General features: G+C 39.2%; 2 protein-coding genes across 3 annotated transcripts; one reads left to right on the top strand and one right to left on the bottom strand.

The window, feature by feature from the left end:
* Window positions 1–1,664: 1,664 nt before the first annotated feature.
* ANKRA2 (ankyrin repeat family A member 2) lies at window positions 1,665–10,491 on the bottom strand. 2 transcript variants are annotated; one of them, XM_072859917.1, is made up of 9 exons: window positions 10,424–10,491; window positions 9,276–9,667; window positions 7,060–7,218; window positions 5,605–5,670; window positions 4,155–4,252; window positions 3,873–3,998; window positions 3,412–3,478; window positions 3,240–3,320; window positions 1,665–2,174 (listed from the first exon to the last, which is right to left on the bottom strand). In XM_072859917.1, the coding sequence occupies exons 2-9, from the start codon at window positions 9,574–9,576 to the stop codon at window positions 2,119–2,121; spliced, it is 954 nt and encodes a 317-aa protein (XP_072716018.1). In that variant the 5' UTR covers window positions 9,577–9,667; window positions 10,424–10,491; the 3' UTR covers window positions 1,665–2,118. The 2 variants fall into 2 exon arrangements, with proteins under 2 accessions (XP_072716018.1, XP_072716019.1); XM_072859918.1 differs by lacking the exon at window positions 3,412–3,478 and having other exon boundaries at window positions 2,132–2,174.
* Window positions 10,492–10,580: 89 nt separating this feature from the next.
* UTP15 (UTP15 small subunit processome component) lies at window positions 10,581–20,930 on the top strand. Its single transcript, XM_072860361.1, has 12 exons — window positions 10,581–10,913; window positions 11,446–11,538; window positions 11,627–11,811; window positions 12,957–13,135; window positions 13,931–14,056; window positions 14,687–14,822; window positions 15,970–16,054; window positions 18,385–18,534; window positions 18,719–18,820; window positions 19,024–19,157; window positions 19,661–19,719; window positions 20,233–20,930. The coding sequence occupies exons 1-12, from the start codon at window positions 10,824–10,826 to the stop codon at window positions 20,454–20,456; spliced, it is 1,563 nt and encodes a 520-aa protein (XP_072716462.1). The 5' UTR covers window positions 10,581–10,823; the 3' UTR covers window positions 20,457–20,930.
* Window positions 20,931–21,148: the final 218 nt, after the last annotated feature.

Here is a 21,148-nt window from a genome sequence, read left to right as displayed (position 1 = left end):
TCTATGTTTTCCCCTGTTGTATATTCAGCCACTTGGAAGTAACAAAGTTAGCATTTTTAATTCACCATTTCTCTGGCTCTGACCCAAAGAACTCAACTGGTTTATTCCCCAGGCTTCCAGTACCTTTGGTCAGGATCACAGTGCACATACTTTAAATAGTACTGATTTGTGTATGGAATGATTTTCAAATAGAAAAATTAAACATGGTAGAGACACTATATTAGGAATACAGTAATTTACCTGGGTCCACTCATGTCTTGTGAACTCTAGGTGGACAGTAAACTAGAGTCTGGGCTCACTACCCATGGACTGGGGAAGAAAGGCAGGAGTTAGGGATGTATATATGTGAAGATGCCAGACCTCTAGTGGACACAATGGAGAAATGCTTATGGAAACACGTTAACACTGCATGGGGCATCCATGTGTGCTCTCAGGGGAAAAGCTGCTGAAGTGTCTCTTTCAAAAGCTTATCTATTATTTGTGCAAAACTATCACACGTCCCATCACTCAGTGTAGTTTTGATTAAGTGCAGGGGTCCCAGAAAATAAGTTAACAGTGCCTGATTTTTCAAACAATTTCAAAATCATAATTGCTGTTCCAACTAAACAGCTACACTGGGACATCACCCCAAACTGGGGGACGAGAGGCTGGAGAGCAGCCCCACAGGAAGCAGTCTGGGGGTTTGGGTTGATGGCAAGGTGAATATGAGTCAACAGTGTGCCCTGGCAGCCAAAAGGGCCAACTGTGTCCTGGGGTGCATCACACACAGCATAGCTGGCTGGTTGAGGGACGTGACTGTCCCATGCTACACTGCACTGGTGCGGCCCCACCTCAAGTGCTGTGTGCAGTTTTGGGTGTCTCAATGTAAGAAGGACATCAGACTATCAGAGTGTGTCCAGAGGAGGGCGACCAACATGGTGCAAGGTCTAGAGAGCAAGACTTAGGAGGAGCAGCTGAGGTCACTTGGTTTGCTCAGCTTGGAGAAGAGAAGCCTGAGGAGTGACCTCATCACAGCCTACAACTTCCTCATGAGGGGCAGCAGAGGGGAAGGTGCTCATCTCCTCTCTCTGGTGACAGTGATATGACATGAGGTGATGGAATGAAGCTGCATCAGGGGAAGTTCAGGTTGGACATCAGGAAAAGGTTCTTCACTGAGAGGGTGGTTGGTCACTGGAACAGGTTCCCCAGGGAAGTGGTCACGGCACCAAACCTGTCAGAGTTCAAGGAGCATCTGGACAATGCTTAGTCATATGGTTTAGTTTTAGGTAGTCCTGTGAGGAGCAGGGAGTTGGACTTGATGGTCCTTATGGGTCCCTTCCAACTTGAGATATTCTATGATTCTATGATCCAAAGGGCCACACTTTGGCTGAAGAAGGCTGGAATGCAGTAGGCTCTGGCTTCTCTTCCCATGTGGCTGATGTCTGCTTTCAGCCACTGCAGGGAAGATATTCAGGAGCTAGCAATTCTGCACTTGCAATTAGGCTTCCTTATTCCAGAGAAATGTCTACCTAGGACTCTCTGGCCTAGTTGCTTCAGGACTGCAACAGGAAGGCAGAGGCAGGTGGAAAGAAAGCAGGTAGGAATTAAACTACCATCATCAAAGTTGTTCAATTTATTACCAACTTCTTAAAAATCAGAAAAAACCAAAAGCTGACACAGTAATATTAACGGGGGATCCTAAAAACAATCACACATTTTATTATTAACAGTAAAGACATCTATCTTCTACAGTGATATACCTCAATACCTAAACAAATTTCTTCTTGTGAATATGTATCAATGATGTGATCAAGTAGGACAGTTGGCACAGTACCAGCCACTGCACTCAGTGTAAACATTTAGATGGTCAAAACTGGTTTTATTTACAAAGTTTTTCATGCACAAGAACTGACTTTCTTCTAAAATTATATAAAATATATTTAAGAAAAAGGAAGACATTGCATATTTCTGTGAACAACACTGAAAGAAGAGGAAGCATATTAAAAAGCTTAACTACAAACAGCAAATAGTTGAACTGAAGTAAAGTTACAAAACAACCAACCCTTGTCACTGATTACAGGACTAAAAAGCAGTTCATATCTCCAAGCCAAGAACTGACACCCGCAGAAGAGCCAACCATTATTCCTTGATATTTTGAAGTAGCCTTAATAAATGAGACTCAATAACCTGTTGAACTAAAGCAGAGAAAAAATCAGGTTAATCAGTGTTCAGTGTTTTTTCACATCTTTAGGGTTGTACTGTTTTTTCCTGGCAGATGCTAGCTTGTCCTGTACAATAATTTCTAAAAACCAAACAGGAATAAATTCATGCTGGGAAGAGAGTTTGCATCCCTTCAGAAAATAAAAGCCTCATATAATGCAAAAACAATACACCCCATAAGGCAGATGATGGGTTTTGGAGGTGATGATCTGTTCTCTGGTTTGAATAGGCAGATGGCATATGGAAAGAAATTTTTAAGCCTATAAATGGAAAGTAGGCAAAAACGTTTATTAGAAACTACTTCTGTGGAACCTTTTGAGATTGAACTCTTGAAGTAGTCCTACATCTAGACATCTGTGAAGTTACTAGCCCCCCCCAGAAGCACAGGGCTCTGCTTGGAGAAGCTACATGTGCAGTGCTGGGCTTATTTTTTGATTCAGTTCATTTCTGTAACAGCAGACATTTCACAGCTTTCAAAATGAAGGCAGCATGGGGGAAAAACAATGAAGAGTTCCTTCTTTGCTTCTGTTTTCCAGAACCAAGTAAGGTAGCCTAATTCACTGATCCTGGCGCTATTGCCGTCTGCCTCCAAGATAAACTGGAGCTAGAGCTAGTCTGACAGAGGAAGAAGGTTTTGCAAACTACATGACATCATGCCAATCAACAGAGCGCCAGGGTGAGGGGTTCAGGAGGGCTGCAGGCCTCTTACCATTGTCCAGTGCAACACACGCTCCTTTGTACAGGGTGGGGGAGCAGCTCAGCTCCCCTTGCCTGGATTGTGGCTGCATCAGCCCTACACGCCATGATTTCTGCCCACAGATGCAGATCCAGGTCAGTGACATTTTCTTACTGGGTACCTGGCTTTCTGAGACAGGGACGGAAGCTCCTACCCATTTTGGGCTGATACACTAAGGTGTATTAGGACTTCTAGGACAGGGATCTTCTTACAGTGGCAAAACCTCTACTAGGCCATTACAGCAGCTACATAAACAAGGAGCAGTAAAAGTAAAAATGAAAGAATTTACATTTGCAATACTCACCACTCCGATAGCCCAAGGCTACAGCCAAATCCATGGAATTATAGCCAGCATCTGTTTCGATAGTTGGATCAGCACCACTTTCTATGTAAAACAGGAAAAGAAACTTGTATTTCTGACAATGAGAACTGATAGTACATTATTACTGATAATTCAGTTTGGACAGTCTGCTTACCAAGGAGAATTTTGACACATTTCACATGGTTCCCATGTACTGCATATAATAGAGGTGTCCCTCCATTCTGCAAAAGCAGGGGAAAGCCTTAGACACTTAATGATTGAGCAGCCTGCAACTGTAATTCCTTAACACAGCAGTGTACTTCTACATATCAGTAAGAGACTTCACAGGTTTTATAAAAATGAGGTTCTGTTTTGGTTCTTCACAACTTCCATCTTTTTTTGTTTACTGTTTAGACTATAAGCTCACCCTTCTACAAGGACTCGGCGTTAGTCTCATTCTCTTTTTACCAAGAAGTCAGAACTAGTAGGGCCAACTTCTCTTATCCTATGGAAGTTTTGAAACTCTCAGATATTTCAAAAGAAGTAGAACAATTTTTAAACCCAAGCCAGTGCTGTGCCCTGTTTCAAATTTCTGACCAAAGCACCCTCTGACATAAATTTAAGCTAGAGTCTTACCCAGTCATACTCATTGACATCAACTCCACAGTCGAGCAGCATTTTTACAATATCTGTGTATCCTTTACTGCAAGCCAGTGAGAGGGCACTTTCTCGCCCTTTCCCCAAAATCTGAGGATCTGCACCCTGAATAATAATAATAAAAAAATCAAATTAACCATGCTTTTTTTAAACTTAACTTTAAAACTTTTAAGTGTATAGCAGCATTAATAAACTTAGGAAGGCAAATTGAACTAAAAAGTAAATAAATAAATTTAAAATGAAGTGTGTTTTTTTCCTTACATTCTGGAGGAGAAATTCCACTACTGCTATCTGCCCATGAGCTGCAGCCCACATCAGAGGCGTAAATCCTTCTTCATCCTTATGATTGATTACATTTTCTGTTTAAAGAAAAATATGCAACTTAGTAATCCCTTTCACTAATGCACTGTATGAGCTGGTGAAAACGTTGACGTAGCCATGGTGAATGCACTGAGGTACCAGTGTATCCTACAAGTCATTCTCATCTTAACTTTAGAAACAAAATTCTATCCCAATGGTGGTGCAAATACCTTTGTCCAAGAAAAAAAAAAATCCTACTGACCAAAGTAAAATTTAAAATTTGGATTTATTTTTTTTAAGCTCTATAAATCAAGCTTTGTTTTTACTCAGAAATGTTACAAATTCACTGTAATCTGGGCTTTATCTTTGGAAAGAAGAGAAGGGCTGCTTGAATAATAAAGAGGTACATTCTGTAGTATACTGTAGAAAGTGTTTTTTTTTCAATAGTGAGCCACACAATCTTGTAAAGAATTAGCTTGTAAAGCAATATAGATAGTATAACTCCATTCCTCCCAAAGTTCATGTAATCAATAGGGTGTTTTGTGGAAACAAAGTCTACTTCTAGTGCAGCTGGAAGAAAGAAAAATAACTTTTTTTAACAATTGGCTAACTGAAATAGTTGCGTTGAATTTTTTTTTAATATCTAAGTACTTAAAAAATCCCATGCTTATCATAGCACCATAATGTGCATTTTTAACTGTTACTGACACTCCAGATTGCTTTCCATATACATGGCTCATTACATATAGACTTAGCGACTCATTACCTGCTTTCTAGTAAACATTTCAACAAAGATGCACTGAAAGCACGGCTGATTACTAATAATACAATAAGAATATACTATTAACAGTACTCAATTCAATACATTATGTAGAGTTGAAATTTAGTATTTGTATTATGGACACACAAATGTCACACTGAAGACCATCACACAACACAGAATGAGTAGCCCTATTACATTGAAGGTGTGAGCCATGGCTTAAATTACCAACATATAGCTCTATATGTTGATTGACTAAATAGAATTGGAAAGCTACCATTAATTGAAATGTGTTTTAAATTACAAAGATAATTTAAAAAAAAAAATTAACTCTGATAGAACTAACAGATTCTCCCTTCTCATTTCCATGCATTACTTATATAGCTGGGGAGCAGGGGGAGGAAGGGATTTACCTACAACTCCTATTAACGCTAATGTTTAATTTAAAATACAAATCATAGCAATGAGTGAATAAAAGACTGATGTGAAACAATAGTCCACGTCTGCAAAGAACAGATACCTCAAATATCCTTCGATTTGTACCAGAATTGAGGATTTTTTTTTAATACAGCTTTGGGGAAAAAGTCAAGCACAACAGGGTATAAATGCCCCAAAGAAAAAAGGAAGGCATTTAACCTCCCTCTGTCTCACCTTGTTCAATACGCGTGGCCAGATATAACATTTCTCCCTGAGCAGCCAGCTGATGAACTGATAAAGCTGCAAAAAGGGAAGCAAAAGCATGTGTTACACACAACAATTTTCATTCTGCTCTATTTGGAGCTAGGCGTAACATGTCCATTGGCTTCAGCAGTATAGAACTTGGATCTGACAGTGTAGATTGATTCCAGTTCAGAGTATAGGGTGAAACCTCTGTCTTAAAAACTGAAAAGTTTACAAAGAGTTTCATAGGTTTAGGTAATTTTTCATCCAATGTATAGATCATACTAGAAAGCAAAGATACTTCCTACACTGACTCTTCACAAGGCAACGTGCTCTGTTCTCTGCTGCTTGGTCAGCAATCCAAGATCACAGTAAGAACATTTATCAAATGAAAATAAGCATCTTTTGGTAAATTAAGGCTGTGTAGTTTAAAATGACATCTAAGAGATCACATGCCATCAGGAGACCTGTCATGCTGCTCAATAAAGCCTGTAGCATGACTCTTTCTCACTACAATGTGGAATAGATCAGACGTTACAAAACTATACACAACATGACATCTACAGGGGAAGAAAAAGATTATTTTTTTTAATAAAATGTACCAAGCATTAAAAACAGAATAATTCTTAAGAGATTATGAAGAAAAAAATCTCTGATCCCACAGTAAACTGCACAGGTGCATGGTTTTGATAATTACAACTTGGAACAGGTCTGAAAGGTGCTCAGGAGGGAATATATAATACATTATCCACATATAATAACAAAATTAGCTAATGATTACATAATACATACATGTTCACGACCCTCTTCCTATTCACTACATGAAAGTTTGATTTGTTTTTTCAGAAAGACTGCGTATTTTGTTCAGAGGCATCTGCAGCTCCAGATTAATTTCTCCCATGCAAGCAGCCTTGTTTTTTTTGTTTTTTTCAAACACTGGACTTATAATTTATAAAGGAAATAATTTATAGATGAATTACAGAGAATTAATTTAAAAAGAAAATGCTTGACAATTAATAATAACAAAACCCCATAAATAATCGCCTTCTTGACTTTCAAGATCTGTGACAATCATAATGTTTGCAGTAGTCTGTAACACTTACCAATCATCTAATTTTTACAAATTTTACAAGATGCACAAGTTCCGAAAACAAGTGTATGAAGAACATTAACTTAAAGCTTAGAAAGGATCAGAAAAATCTTTATTTTTAAATAAAGAATTGGATCCTTTCTGGAAAATAAGCTTCAGTCATGAATTCAATACAGCAGGTGGATTACTGTTTTATGGTTGGAACCATGTGAAATAAGACAAGACTATCTCAATGTTTTCTTCCTACATTAAAGTTCTTTACCACACCAGAGAAAAAAATGGGAAAAAAAATCTGTCAAGCATCTAACATACAGTTCACAAAATAATTATTAACAGTAAGACAGAAGGATACTTACAGTTTACAAGCAGAGGTGTTGTAGAGACTTCGTTTCCCCTGTGTTTGTTAGTTAGGGTAGTTGATTGTTTTATTGGTGAGAAATGCTTAGTAGTTGATGGAGTATAAACATGTCTTACTTGGATACCAGGGGAAGGAGAAGTATGGATGTTGCATTCAGCTACATTGAACAGAGAAAACAGACAGGATTTTAGTACTAGTAAGAGCATTAAAAGAAAGCCATAGATTCTAAGTCAAACTAGAAAGCACCAGTATCCCAAGATCTTTAAAACCCATGTTAAGTAAGCTTTGTGACATGTGTTTTTTCCACTGTGTATTGTGAGAGTTGAATAAAGGGCTGTATTCATTTCTGGCATAAAACAATGCTGCTACCCCACAGGTTCAGTATGGCATAATGTCACCCAGAGACAGGCTGGTGTCTAAGTGAGGTAAACCTTTGTCTAGTTTTTTAACACACCTGGTATGGATTTATCAGGTAGGATGGCTCCACTTAGCCTGTCATACCCTCACTAACAGTCTCCAGTGCAATAACATGATGCAGCTCTGGTCAGCCATGTAGTCAGGTAACTGCTCAGCTCATTCCTTTGCCCACTCTCCAACCAGTCCACTGCATGAGTGGAGGCGACCTTCACTAATTTTCTTCACCAGGACTTTTTCCACTCCTGTTTGATAAAGTCGTAACTGCATTATGAATGCTTATGAATACTCATCCAGCAGGAAGAGAGATATTCCACACTAACTTACATAAAATGCAACAGCACGTCACGACTTAGAATTTAAGAAGTCATTCAGTGCTGTTGTGTTAATTTGTACTAACTTTTCTAGCTTTCTGTTGGAATCTAACGGCATTTTATGACAGAATATGTATGTTATCTTGGCTTCTAATTCTCAAAAGTAGGTTTTGAGAAGTAGCTGAGAAGCCAAATAATTTTTAAGAAGCTAACTGATTAAATACTGGAAAAAATATGGAAGGATTAAACTCCATTATTGGCTAAATTGATTTGGCACCAGTGTGCACTCATAATTAATGACTGGAAGCTAATTAACATGTACACTGAATTCACACCATAGAGAACTTAATGATCATAAACCCAAGAACAAATTCAGGGAAAGAACCAATTAAAAGTAGAGGGTAACAGGATGAAAATGAAATTACATTTTGTTTGCCAATCAAATAGCTACAGCTGACATGATCAAATTAAGAGACCTACCAGGGATTTTTGACCTGCGGTCCCTGGATCCGCAGGACTACTTCTAAGGGGTTCACAAATGTTACCTAAGAAAAACAACCCTATCACTGATGGGTCAAAATTTGCCGTTCAGGTCTGCAGCTCCACTAGTAAGCACTTAGGGCCTGCAAATCAAAAAAGTTTGAAAATTACAATGGCTGAACTGCAGCCAAACAATACAAATCAGAGAAATCATCAAAATCCACAATAGGTCTGTGTTTTGTTATAGGAAATGGGTCAAATTCAACCTCAAGAAAAGACACATTACTAACAGTCTGAAATATTATAGCGAGCACTAGAAACCACAATAGTTAAAGGGGAATAGATAGAAGTCCTAATTCTGTTGTCCATCGATATGCTCAGCCATGAAAAAGCACGGATCAATTCTGATGAAGCTGCCGAGCAATGGCTGGAGATTAGCTGCAGGGATCCAGAATTGCAGCAACATTTGCTTTCAAGTAGTGTGAAGCTGAACTGGTGAGCCAATCGCTACAACTACAGGCTTTGTACAGCCGTATTGATAAAACAAAGTCAACCACATGACTGATGTTATTTTGTCATTGTACTAGTGAAAAGATAAAACATGTTGCAGAAAGCTACTGAAGTTGATATGATCCTATAGTGCTTTCAGTAGTGTTCTGTAAAGACACATGCATTCAACGTGTAGCACATTGTAGACATGCTACACGAAAAAAGTAACCTTGTCTTCATAATCAGCATCAGCTCTTATTAAATTACACTAGAGACTTCTTGTGCCACTACTTTTTCAATTAAAAAAAATTAAAAATGTGATTTAAAAAATAACCTTGGGGGAAATTACTTTTACATTAATAATCCATTAAGCATGTAATAAAAATGTTAGGGGAACGAATCTTAGAAAACTATTACTGATTAATATACATAAGGCAGAGGCTTTTTTAAAAAAAAACATAACAGTTTAACAGGATAACACAATCTACACATAACAATTTGTACCATAAAGTTCAACCTTTAAATAAGACAGATGCCACTTCAAGGTCAGAGTTAACTTGGTCTTGAATATTTTTACTGTCCTCCTCATTCAACGATTTCACAAACCGCGAGCAGACATTCATATCAAACCTATTGGGCAAAATGAATTTCATTCCCATGGCAACACTCTGAGCTGGGCCTTCCTCTGTGCTAGAGTCAAGCTGATGCTCCACTTTAATGTCCGGCATGGGTGGAAGGCTGTAGCTACTGGGACATTCTTCTACAATTAACTGGGCCCCAGCATCTAAGTTTGTTGAAGATGCCATGGCCTCAATCATGTAACAGTTTTATGCAAAATGTTTCTTCATAGTTTCTAGCCAAGAGCAGTTCCAGTCAACCAAGAGATCCAGGTGCTTGAACAACCTGCAACTGAACACATGTAACATAGATTAACAACATTCTGGTGAAGTAATGCGTAAAAATGCACCAAACTTGGCTTCATTTAAGCTTATGGCATTTGGTTTTGATAGTCAAAACCTTGCTGAAATATCAGTCTTACTGCTGTCACAAGCTACTGACCAAATCCTCCATTTAAATTTTATCCCTTGGATATTTAAGCCAAATTCCATAATGAAACCAGTAGGAGTTTCATCTAAGTAACGTTTCGGAATATTAGTCTGGTTGCAATAAAAAAATCACCACAACCAACCACATTTATACCAAGGCAGGAATAAGCTATAAGGAGAAAGTGACTTTATTGCCTAAAAACATTAAACTTGAAGGAAAAGTTACACTGACTTTATGTCCCGTTATGACTCAAAGTTTTTTCATAACCCAAGTGAAAGAAATGGCTTCTACCATACGCGTAGGAAAATGATAAAGCCCCTTTTAAACCGACGACAACAAAATACCCCAGAATACCCGGGGCTTTTTGACAGCACCGCGGGAAACCTAACGTCAGGCAGCCTCTGCCTCGCGGCAGCGCCGGGCAGGCAGAGCGGCCTGGCAGCCCCGGGCGCTCCTGGAGCCCTCCCCCCGCACGGCAGGCTGCCTGCTGCGGGGCAAAAGGCCCGAACGCGGGCGGCGGCGGCGCCGCCCTACCACAGACGTTGCGGAGCATCCGCCGCCCGGGAACCCCTCCGGCAGAGCGGGCCCGCGGCTCCGCTGCCGACAGACCCGCCTCACCTCGGCGCCGCCGTTTTGGCCGCTGTCGGGGAGCGGGAAGTGACGCCCTACCGCCCCGCCGGCGGTAGGGAGGAAGTGACGCTCTATCGTCGCGGTGGCGGTTGGCTAGGGAGAGTCGCCTTCTGATGACGTACTGCCCACACGTGCGCGGTGGTTCTGCTGCAGGCAGGCGTGGGGCTCGCCATAGCGGCCGCGGCGGCGCGGCGCAGTGTGTGCCGAGCTCCCTGAGGCGGCGCGGATCGGATCGGATCGGATCGGCTCTTCCCGAGCGCCCTCCGGAGAGCCACCGGCCTGGCCGGGCCCGCAGGCGGGAGCGCGACTCGTCTGCGGCGGCCGCCGCTGCGTGAGGAGGCGCCGCGCAGGCCTTCGCCTCGCCCTCGGACCTCGCTGACGGCCAGCCATGGCCACGTACAAACCGGTGGTGGTTCAGGCGTTCCCCAAGCTCGGGGAGAGGATCACGCAGGACACGGTGTACTGGCGGGGCTACAAGGTGGGAAGCAGCCCGCCGCGGCGCGGGGGGGCTGGGGGCGAGCGGGCCGGCCCGTGTGGCTGCGTGGCGGGCGCGGGGTCTGCGCTCTGGGCCGTGCTTTCTCTGCCAGCTCTTGCGGCTTTCGGTTAGAAGCGGTTCTTTAGTATCGCCCGGAAACCTACTGAACAGCTTCCTAGGAAACGAGGCTGACTTGAGCCCCAGATTGGCCCAACAGACGTAGTTATTGTACTAAAATGATTTTTTTACTGCTTTCCTGCGGGTGATCAAAGGGTTTCTAAATTTGCGTGAGTGAGTAAGGTTGGTTTTTCCTCAAAACACATAATTGGTCAGTTGTAATGCGTGAATTGGAAAAAAATCATAAGAGCAGAAGTAGCCTGGCAGAAGAGAAACTCACCAGGATTGTACTTAAGAAATAACTTGGTTCTAAATGGAGTTTTGAGCTCTCCGTAGGAAGAATAGGTTTTGTTTTGCTGTTTTCATTTTTGATGGTGTGCTTATGCACATTTAATGATCTTTATTGCAATTGTTTTAGACACCTGTTCAGATAAAGGAGTTTGGTGCAGTAAATAAGATTGACTTCTCCCCGGTTTCGCCATATAACTATGCTGTCACGGCCTCCTCAAGGGTAAGTAAGTGGCTTTTCTGAGGTATTTATGCTCTTGTCCTTCCATTGGTATCATATGAGCGAACTTAATGTCTTCTTGTTTTGCTAGATCCACATTTATGGCCGTTACTCTCAGGAACCAATCAAAACATTTTCTCGCTTCAAAGATGCTGCTTATTGTGCCACATACAGAGATGATGGCAATCTGCTTGTTGCTGGCAGTGAGGAAGGTAGCATTCGCCTCTTCGACGTTAGTGGAAGAGCACCGCTGAGACAATTTGATGGTCATACTAAGTAAGACAGCATTGGTTTTTTCTTTGTATGTGTAAGCTTGTTTGGTGTATTTACCTATGTCTGCTTTGCATGTTGCTGAAAATCTGAATAATACTGATCTATGTTGCTTGCAACTGTCTCACATAGATCTTACTGAAATGTAGATTTTTAAATTTAATTCAGAATTGGAGTGACTTTTTAAAAAATTCTAAATATGAATTGAGTACATGGAAGAATAAATATAAATTTTCTGATTCGGGTAGGTGTCTGTTAATATGTTATGTAGACATAGTCTTGTGACTACATGGTGCTGACAAGCACGTTTTATTTGATGCTGGCAGGAAAAGAGTTCTAAAAAGTGGCTAAACAAAACCAGTGAAGAAATATGCCAGGAAGAGCAGGAATCCGTTAAAAAACAAAACAGGAAAAATGCATTATGGCGGGGTTGGGCTGGGATGTTAGAAGGAGTTAGAAGAGGATTTCTGATGTACCAGTGAGGACAAGACAATGATAATGCTTAGATTAAATGGATTGCTGTGCTATGGAAGACGAATATGTGTTTTATCTGTCTAGAACAACAACAACAAACCCCCTTTCACAGGAAAGCACACAGGCAGACCTTGAGAGTATTTCTGTTTGACGTCTGTAATTGTAGATTGGGTATTATCTGATGTCCTAACTACTAGGTTAACTGTAATAAGATTTAGGGTATCTGTGTTTTCTGTCAAAGTCATTCTCTGTACGGATGTTACGATGATAATACAGATTTAAATAGTGATTTTAAAGGACAAGAAGAGTGTCCAACCCGGTCATACTTAAAACTCACTATTATACATTTTTTCTAAAGGACAGTGCTAATACACAGACCTCTAAGTAACAAATGCAGAATTTACAGCTTTTGAATGAGCATCTAGTAGACGTGTAAAACCTTTAAGGCAGATTATATCAGTGCTTAGGTAAGCACCTGTCAGCATGACCCTTTTCTGGCTGGACAGGTAAAAACTAAAGTGTTTTTAACCTCTAAAGTGAGGCTTTGTAACTTCCAACAGTAAATACTTTGCACTTTTAAGTTAGGGAGAATACTTTAATAAGCTCTTAATACAAAGTAACTGTTCTAGACACAAGTACATATTTTAACTTTGGATATTGTGGACTTTTATTTCTAGAGCTGTTCATGTAGTGGGCTTCCTGTCTGATAAATACCGAATATTTTCTGGTGGTGATGATTATTCATCAAATCTGTGGGATATTCCAAGTGCTACAGAAATCGTCTCATACAGTGAACATACTGACTATGTGAGATGTGGCTGCGCAAGTAAAGTGAATGCAGATGTCTTCGTAACAGGTTTGATTTTCTTTTTTGTATACGCTTCTTCTGGATTGATTGGAAGAAAAATGCAGAAAGATAGTTTTTGATACAGTAGGATCTTGTTCATTATATTTTAAACACGGAGGATCTGTCTTCCTACTCAGTGCCTACTTTTTGCTTGCTTTTTAAGCTTGACACTGATGTTAGTACAGAAACTCTGACTGAACTAATTTTTAACATCTTTTTGCTTTAGCCTGTTAGGGTTAATGGGACTGTTCTGACTGGCCTTTGAAAGTTTTAAGGAAATCCTGTGAATGTATCCTTTAGTTGGGATTGACTGAAGTGTTTTATCAGGTTTCCGGAGGAGGACACTAGTTCCTGTGTAGTTTGTACAGCCCAAAACTGTCAGACTCAAAAATGAAAGGTCATGTGAGGAGTTATTTGAAACTAGTTGCTTTTGTTTTTCCTAGCAGTAGCTTTCTATTAATCTGTGGTAAATTGCTGTGAAAAAAATAGTATTCCTTACTTCAGGAGGCAGGTTTCATCAGGTTGCCTGACATTTATTGTCATAAATACACTTGATTAATGGAAGGGAAATAAAATTAAGACTTAAATTACTTTTAAGGCCTGATATGTTGCTAGGGCTAGAATTAGAAGACATGTTGCCTGAAGGCTGAAAATTAACCAAAGTAAACCACAAGGTGTTCTAAGTGTATGGTTTAAAACTGTTTCCGTTTGGCAGGAGCTCCTTTAGATTGTAGGATGTGGCTGGTTTAGTTCCTGAAATAATTGAAATGATGAAACTGAAACTATTTATGGTGTTGTTTGCAGGTTCCTATGATCACACGGTGAAACTATTTGATGCACGAACAAAAGGTAGTGTCATGACAATAGAACATGGCCAGCCTGTGGAGAGTGTGCTTCTGTTCCCTTCTGGTGGGCTTCTAGTATCTGCAGGTACTTCAATAAAATCAAATTTCTTTTCTGTGGCCCTAATTTGAGAAATACTTCATCTGCTTCTTTCTTGTGTGGTCTTTTCATTTGGCAATGAAGTGGTAAGTGATGTAACAGCAGGATTTCTCAAAGGTCTTTTTAGGGATCTGTGTTGATCTGGAGGATGAAGGTAGGGGTCTTTTTGTCTCTGATATGATTTTCTTGTAGTTGGTCCAAGAGAAAAAGACATTTTTAATTACAAGATACAAACTTTAATTAGCCCAGTGCTAAAGTGAAGGAATGAACATACTTAAGAAGTTTTGAAAAGATGGGACTGTATCTTTCTCTAAATGATGACTAGGTTTTTTGGTCTCTTCTTGCCATTGCATCAGAAGTCCTGTAACCCAGGGGTATCTAGATTATTTTTGGTAAGGAGTATGTTGAATCATTCAGCTGTGCGTGCAGAGTGGCCTAAAAAAGAGCAGGCTTGTAGTGTGTCTTGTTCCAGGAGATAGTCATAATGGATGGGGATGGTGAGTAGGTACAGAAAAATCTGTGTTATGAAGGAGGCACTGTATCACTCTGTGAAAACTTTTCCAGAGAAGCCTAAATGTGTATGGATGTCAAACTGTTTTGTGTGCTTCCTTCTCACAGGAGGTCGATATGTCAAAGTTTGGGATGTACTAAAAGGTGGACAATTACTAGTTTCACTTAAAAATCACCATAAAACTGTAACTTGTTTATGCCTGAACAGCTCTGGACAAAGGTTATTGTCAGGATCCCTGGACAGGTTAGTATATTTTGTGGTTTTGGTGTGATTTAGGACTTTTTTCCTTTGAAAGTTATTATATATCAGTGTGAATCTGTGCATGTTTTTTGGGGTTACACACTTCTAACTGTTAGAGATATAACTTATTTGAAAACTTGTCCTGAGGCCAAGGTACATACTGCAATATACATTAACCTTTTCCTCTTACTAGTCTGAATGTCAATAAGGGTTGCATTTGCCATTTTGGAATGTGTGTGGGGAACTTCTGAATAAGCATTCATTTTTCTGAATCTCTAAACTGACCTTTGCAGTCTCTGTAAAGTAACTTTTCTTAACTTTAATGCAGTTTAAATAACTGAAAGTGTATTAGTATTCGCCTTTGAAGCACCTGTTTTTGTGTCTCTGTTCTGTTGCTTTTTGTACCCAAGGTGCACAGGTGAAATATGTCCTCCTTGCTTTTTTGTTTGTTTGGGTTGAGTTGCTGCGTACTGGTACTCAATCTGTTGTCTCTGAGACATTAGAAATATGAAGTGGTCTGAAATGAGTAGTCTGTTCTTTTCCTCCCTCCTTCCCTCCCTCCTGTACTTCCATAGGCTTCCTCAGGCTTTATGATTACAAACCATAAGCTGAAAGATCACACAGCTGTGCAGCTATTTGTCATTCAGTGCTCACAACACTAAAGTTCATACTTGTTGTAAGATAATGTTTTGTTTTCTCATTTGTTAAATATTTCCTACCTTCAACCAAATCATTAAAGAGCAGCCAGATACAAGAATATCTATGGATTTACTTCCAGAAATTGTCAATAGATCTCACGTTTAAAATTTAAGAACAAATTTGAAGAAATGTTGTCTTAGTGTTTCCTAATAAGCATTGCTGAAGTCACATAGTCACTACGTCTGCCTTCAATTTCTTCTTCTGTCTTTGTGCCATTTTCATCTTTTTTGTGTAAGGGTAATCCTTCCTTGACTTTTGTCTATCTTTTACCAGAGTCTTTCTGTTGCAGGAGAGGTAATAACTAAGAAGCTCAGTGGTAGTCTGAAGAATGCTTTGTGTAAATACTCAGTTTCCTTAAATGATCTATAGAGGTCAAGAGTGATGAAATTCCTGTAAAGTGTCTACAATAAGGCATTAGTAACGAGGTTTTAATAATTACTCTTCTGTATAGGCATGTGAAGATTTACAGTACTACTTCTTACAAAGTAGTCCACAGCTTTAACTATGCAACATCCATCCTCAGTCTTGCATTGTCGGTAAGTACATTAGAAATCTTTCTAGGCAAGGTAATTACTGATACCTTTTAAGTCACTGAAGTAATTAATTTTTGCTTTCATTGCTATTGGGTGTTTCAGAAGAATGCTGTACATGCAAAGTAGGGTGACTGAATGTATTCCTCCTGAGTAAAAAATACATTAAAATGTTTTAAACATAATGCATTCAGATACCAAATGTTACCTGATTAGATCTGTACAAAATTGTGTATTTATCAAGGTCGGTATATATCATAGGGAAGGTATTCAGTTTAGATGGGAAGTCCTTTGACTTTAAGAAGACTGTACTCATCTTTTGCCTTTCAGGAACCTTGTGAGTCCTCTTGCATGGCAGTGATAAAAGGAAAAAGATAGTTCATTTGTTGAGAAATTTAGAATAGGACAAACTTGTCTTAGAAGTTGTTGGTGTCAGGTTGGTCTGAGGAAGAAAAAGGGGAGAGGGCATGAGGTATGAGCGTAAACAAACTTGTTTGCCAAGGCATGTGTCTTACTGTCTTGGAAACAGAAAGACTCTTATTTCTCTGAAACATTTGAGTTCCAATGGATAAGTGATGTGCCGGCCAGAAATTTGGAGGCTAGTGCCACTTTTAAAAACAATGCTGTCGTCATTTAGTCACCTTCTTATGTAGCCTCTGAAGGACATGTAAAAGGGACTGTGAGGGATCTTTACTACCTTTGCTACTTTACTATTGTCCTGCTCTTCTGGAACCTAGGGGGAGGTGTCTGTGGAGGGCGTGTCTTCCTTTCTTCATTTCCTCCCTCATTCCCTAGGGAGCTAGAGCTAAATGAGTTTTGAATTATTTTAGTTGAGGTGAAGAGTACAGAACCAAAAAAACCCCATACCCTTTAAGCCTCTACAGCAGCTGCAAAACATGCAGTACCTGTAGTTTGGCATCTCTAGAGCTGTGTATATGTCTTTTGAAACATAATCTTTTGTTTCCTATTGACTAAAACCCTTGAGTTTTAAATGGTCATTTGAGAACATAAGACTGGCTCTACTGGGTCAAACGAAAGGCTGGTCTAATTCCAGATGCTTCTTACAGCTATAGCCATAAGTAGGTGCATATGGAAAACTAAAAACAGGGCAAGTGTGTATGATAAGTTTCCTGATATTCTCCCAAACTCCAAACTAATTTTCAGATGAGAAATTAGCTCATCAGAGTGTAGTTCCTGTGTAATTCAAAGAATGTCTCTTACATAAACCTGCTCAGTCTCTCCTTGAGGTTGGATGAACTTCTAACCTTCACTAGATTCCTTGACAAGGAGTTCCACATTTTTGCTACTTCTTGTGTGAAGAATTGCCTCCTTTTGTTCCATTTGAACCTTCACTAGCTTCATTTGATGCCCCTAAACAAGATATGGACCAGCTGATTTCCATCCATACCTGTCATAATTCTGTAGGCTTTTACCATATCCCTCCTCAGTTGTCTTTTTTTTCCCACACTGAAGAGTTCTGTCTCAGATCAAGCCAATTTTTGATTGTCCTTGGGGTTTTTTGATTCTTTTATTCCGAATCTGCTACTGTTTTTTGAGAATGACTCGCATAGGATTTAAGATGTGGGTAAACAATGGATTTATTCATTGTATAATGACTTCCTAGTTTTTATTTCTTCTGTAGTAATTCCTAACACTTTTTATTTGTGACTTTTTTTTCGTACCACCAGTTGAGCATTCAGCTAATGTTTAATGTTTTCATAGAATTATCTGTTAATAGTAACAGGTCAGAACTCATTGTTCTATATGTGAAGTCAGTGTTTTTCTCCAGTGCATCATTTAAAATTACAACCTTTAGCATCAAATACATGCAACCTTTGTTATGTAGGTGAAATTTATACCAGTGACTGGTATTTTGAACAACTTTCACTTGTTTCTCAAAGTCCTGCTGTTCCATGATAGCTTTCTCATGGGTGGTGTTCATGTCTGCTGTATGGCATGTAATAGCCAAAGGCAGTTGTACACCATTGAAAAAAAAAAACAACCCACCTGTCATAGATTATACTTGGAGAACAGATGTTAATGCATATTTGAGCTTGCTTCACTAGTCAGGCTGTAGTCCCTCTAGGTATTTGTTAAAATTTTATTAGATAGATAATGTTGCTTACGGTCATAGCCTTTAAGCTGTCCCTGCTTTGAACAAGGTGTTTGACCATGGGACCTCATGGAGGTGCCTTCCAACTATGATACTGTGATTATTCTATGATACTGTGATTAGAGCCTTATCATGAACCGTAAAAATTTTAAAATCTGCATGGTAGAGCATGTATCATCATATAAAATATTAGGTTCCTAAATCTGTGATTTCTTCATTTTAGCCTGAAGATGAAACCATAGTCGTAGGCATGACCAATGGGGTGCTAAATGTTAAACACAGAAAACCTGAAGAAAGGAAAGAAAAGTCTCAAAAGAAGAGACAACCAGCATATAGAACCTATGTGAAGGGAAGAACTTACATGCCAAAACAGGTATATGGGGGTGAGAAAATGTATACTGAAGCACTCCTCAAGATTTCTTTCTTTTTTTGGTGTGTGCTAAGTTGAAGAAAGGGAAGGGAGGGAAAATACGAAGACTTATAAGCTTGTTCATGGTAATACATCTAATCCATTGTGTGTGTGTCTGTCTTATTCTGAACTCATCTTTCAATTCTAGGAAGATTTCTGTGTCAGTAAACCTGTAAAACGTGTTTTGAGGAAATATGACAAGCTGCTGAAGAGCTTTCAGTCTTCCAAGGCCCTTGATGCAGTACTAGAGGTAAGGCACTGGTTTTTGTCTTACTATAGTTGTGTGCTGTGGCCTGATGTGGATTTTTTCTGTATGTCAAATTAATTTTATTTCAGTGTATAACTAGAAAAGAATCAAACTTGTGTGGGTTCCATTTTGGTTTTGCTGATACCAGCCCTGTTTTGTGTGTAAAAATGTTGCTTTGGTACTAAACTTCTGTTATATATGTCCAGCCACCCATCAGGCTTTATACTCCTGAAGTTACGGTTGCAGTCATGCAGGAACTACATCGCAGAGGAACACTGAGGAGTGCACTTGCAGGCCGAGATGAGAAGCAAATTAATCTCCTTCTTACCTTTGTGGCAAGGTATTATTTTAACCTGAGTTCTCTCTATTTTGAGACCTTTATTTCTTAACAGCTTTTGCTGCAGAGTCTCAACAGATCATGGGTGGAACACTAGTACTCTTGACATCTCACGTCTTTTGCTTTCTGATATCAAGGTCTGGGATTTGAGTTACAGTACTGAACTAGTTTACCTGTTAGCACAAAAAAATTTTGCTAACAGTATGAGAGAGTATATTTTACTTTGCCAGATATGCTACTGTTAGCCTGTTATTTTCTCTCTTTGATGAAACTTGGGTCTTCCTGTACCTGAGGCTTTTGCCATGTCTCCAACCCCGACTGCCTTCCTGAAAGGAGGAGGGTAAATACCACATGTAGCTTTTTTTGACTCGCGTCTCTGACTGCTGTTCTGTGAGGTCCTTCATGAAGAAAAAATTTTCTGTGTGCCTGTGTGAGAAAGCTGCTTGTTGATGGGAGGAGTGCAGCTGGCAAAACCAGTAAAATTGGGATGTCTTCTAATTTTGCAGGCGTGTGATTGAGCCTAGATTTACTCCTGTACTGGTGACTGTTGCAGATATGATCACTGGTAAGTACAACACAAAAAGGATTCTCAAAGCCACATAGCTAGCTTGGAAATAAGGTAAAAAGTGCTACATTTTTAAGAAACCAAACCTTTATGGGTTTGTTTATAAGTATGAACTCAGTGTCAAGAGAATGATCCAAAAAGAGGGATTGCCAGATAACTTTGTCCACAGTCAGTATCTTGATTTGCACTGGCTGCAGGAAGCTCCTTATGATCTCTAAGGATCTTTGATACTTCATGTTTCTATACTTACATAGTACAAGTGACTTCTGCTTCTCCAATGAGGTAGAAATAGTATTTGAGGTCGTAAAAACTTCTGTTTCTGTTAGTTTCACTTACTGTTACTGTGAGTACATACCAATAATTAACACTGTTTTCAGAATACCGTTAAAGTTGTTTTATTTGTCCACAATGTTGAACTTGTGCCAGGTTCTTTAAACACATCTGTAACTAGCTAATACAATTTTCACGTTTTTATAGATAATGTGGATTCTTAAGTGACTTCTCTTTTTACAGACATTTATCAGCCTGTGGTTGGGCAGTCAGCGATTGTTGATAGACAATTCTTGAGACTTCAGGAAGCCATAGGAAAAGAGATTGACTATCAAGAGGAACTACTAGAAGTTTTGGGAATGATGGATACATTATTTGCTACTTTTACTAAGAAAAGAGCTACTTATCTAGAAGAGAAAAAAAGTAATGGTCTTACAGAGACCATTGAAACAAAAACGAATAACTGACTGACAACCATCATAACAAATTGTCACAAAAATAATGTGGACTTGAAATACATGACGTGTTCTCCTGATAACTTTTTATAATAGTGACTCAAAATAAGCCCCTGTTGTGGTTTAACCCATGGTTTGACCAGGACAGCCCCTCTGTGTTGAAGTTCTGTCTTCCGAACTGTGTTTCTGAATAGGCTGAATTACTGAAGACTGAGAAGGATGTTTTCAAGATTTTCCATGCAATATTTTTCAAACAATTGAATTTTAAAGTTTTATTCCAAAGTTACATAATTTTTAGAGTGTTTTGTGCATCCAGTACTAAGTCATTATTTGATTTAGAGAAACAGTCAACAATTTCCAGTTTTTATTTACCAGAAAATAATTGAGGTTTGTCTAATTTTAATGTGTCATTGTCCCTATTTAAGGTTAATATCCCATCTCACGTACTTGGACATAGGAATAAAACCACATATGCATTGGATAAGACTTGACTACATTGTGTTTTCTCTCCCTGCTCCATCTCCATTTCAGACTTCCATGAATTCATAGGAAACAGCAAAATGACTTCAAGAAAACAAGTGCATGGGGTTTTTTTTGTTTTGTTTTCTTTAGTGCAATACAAGAAATATGCTTATGTATATTGAAAAATTTGTTAGTTTCATTTTTTTAAAGAGTGCATATACATTTACGAATTATAATTCTCT

This window comes from Ciconia boyciana, chromosome 4, assembly GCF_034638445.1.
Source record: "Ciconia boyciana chromosome 4, ASM3463844v1, whole genome shotgun sequence".
In the NCBI taxonomy this organism is placed as follows: domain Eukaryota; kingdom Metazoa; phylum Chordata; class Aves; order Ciconiiformes; family Ciconiidae; genus Ciconia; species Ciconia boyciana.
This window is presented reverse-complemented; position numbering and strand designations above follow the sequence as displayed.

Excerpts from the sequence above, each read along its gene's own strand:
- ANKRA2 (XM_072859917.1), bottom strand. The coding sequence starts at position 9,576 with ATGATTGAGGCCATGGCATCTTCAACAAACTTAGATGCTGGGGCCCAG. Across the intron at positions 3,999-4,154 it reads TGGAATTTCTCCTCCAGAAT|GGTGCAGATCCTCAGATTTT; the intron begins GTAAGGAAAAAA and ends ATTATTATTCAG. Across the intron at positions 2,175-3,239 it reads AGCCTTGGGCTATCGGAGTG|TTCAACAGGTTATTGAGTCT; the intron begins GTGAGTATTGCA and ends TCTCTGCTTTAG.
- UTP15 (XM_072860361.1), top strand. The coding sequence starts at position 10,824 with ATGGCCACGTACAAACCGGTGGTGGTTCAGGCGTTCCCCAAGCTCGGG. Across the intron at positions 10,914-11,445 it reads TGTACTGGCGGGGCTACAAG|ACACCTGTTCAGATAAAGGA; the intron begins GTGGGAAGCAGC and ends CAATTGTTTTAG. Across the intron at positions 18,535-18,718 it reads GAACTTACATGCCAAAACAG|GAAGATTTCTGTGTCAGTAA; the intron begins GTATATGGGGGT and ends TTTCAATTCTAG.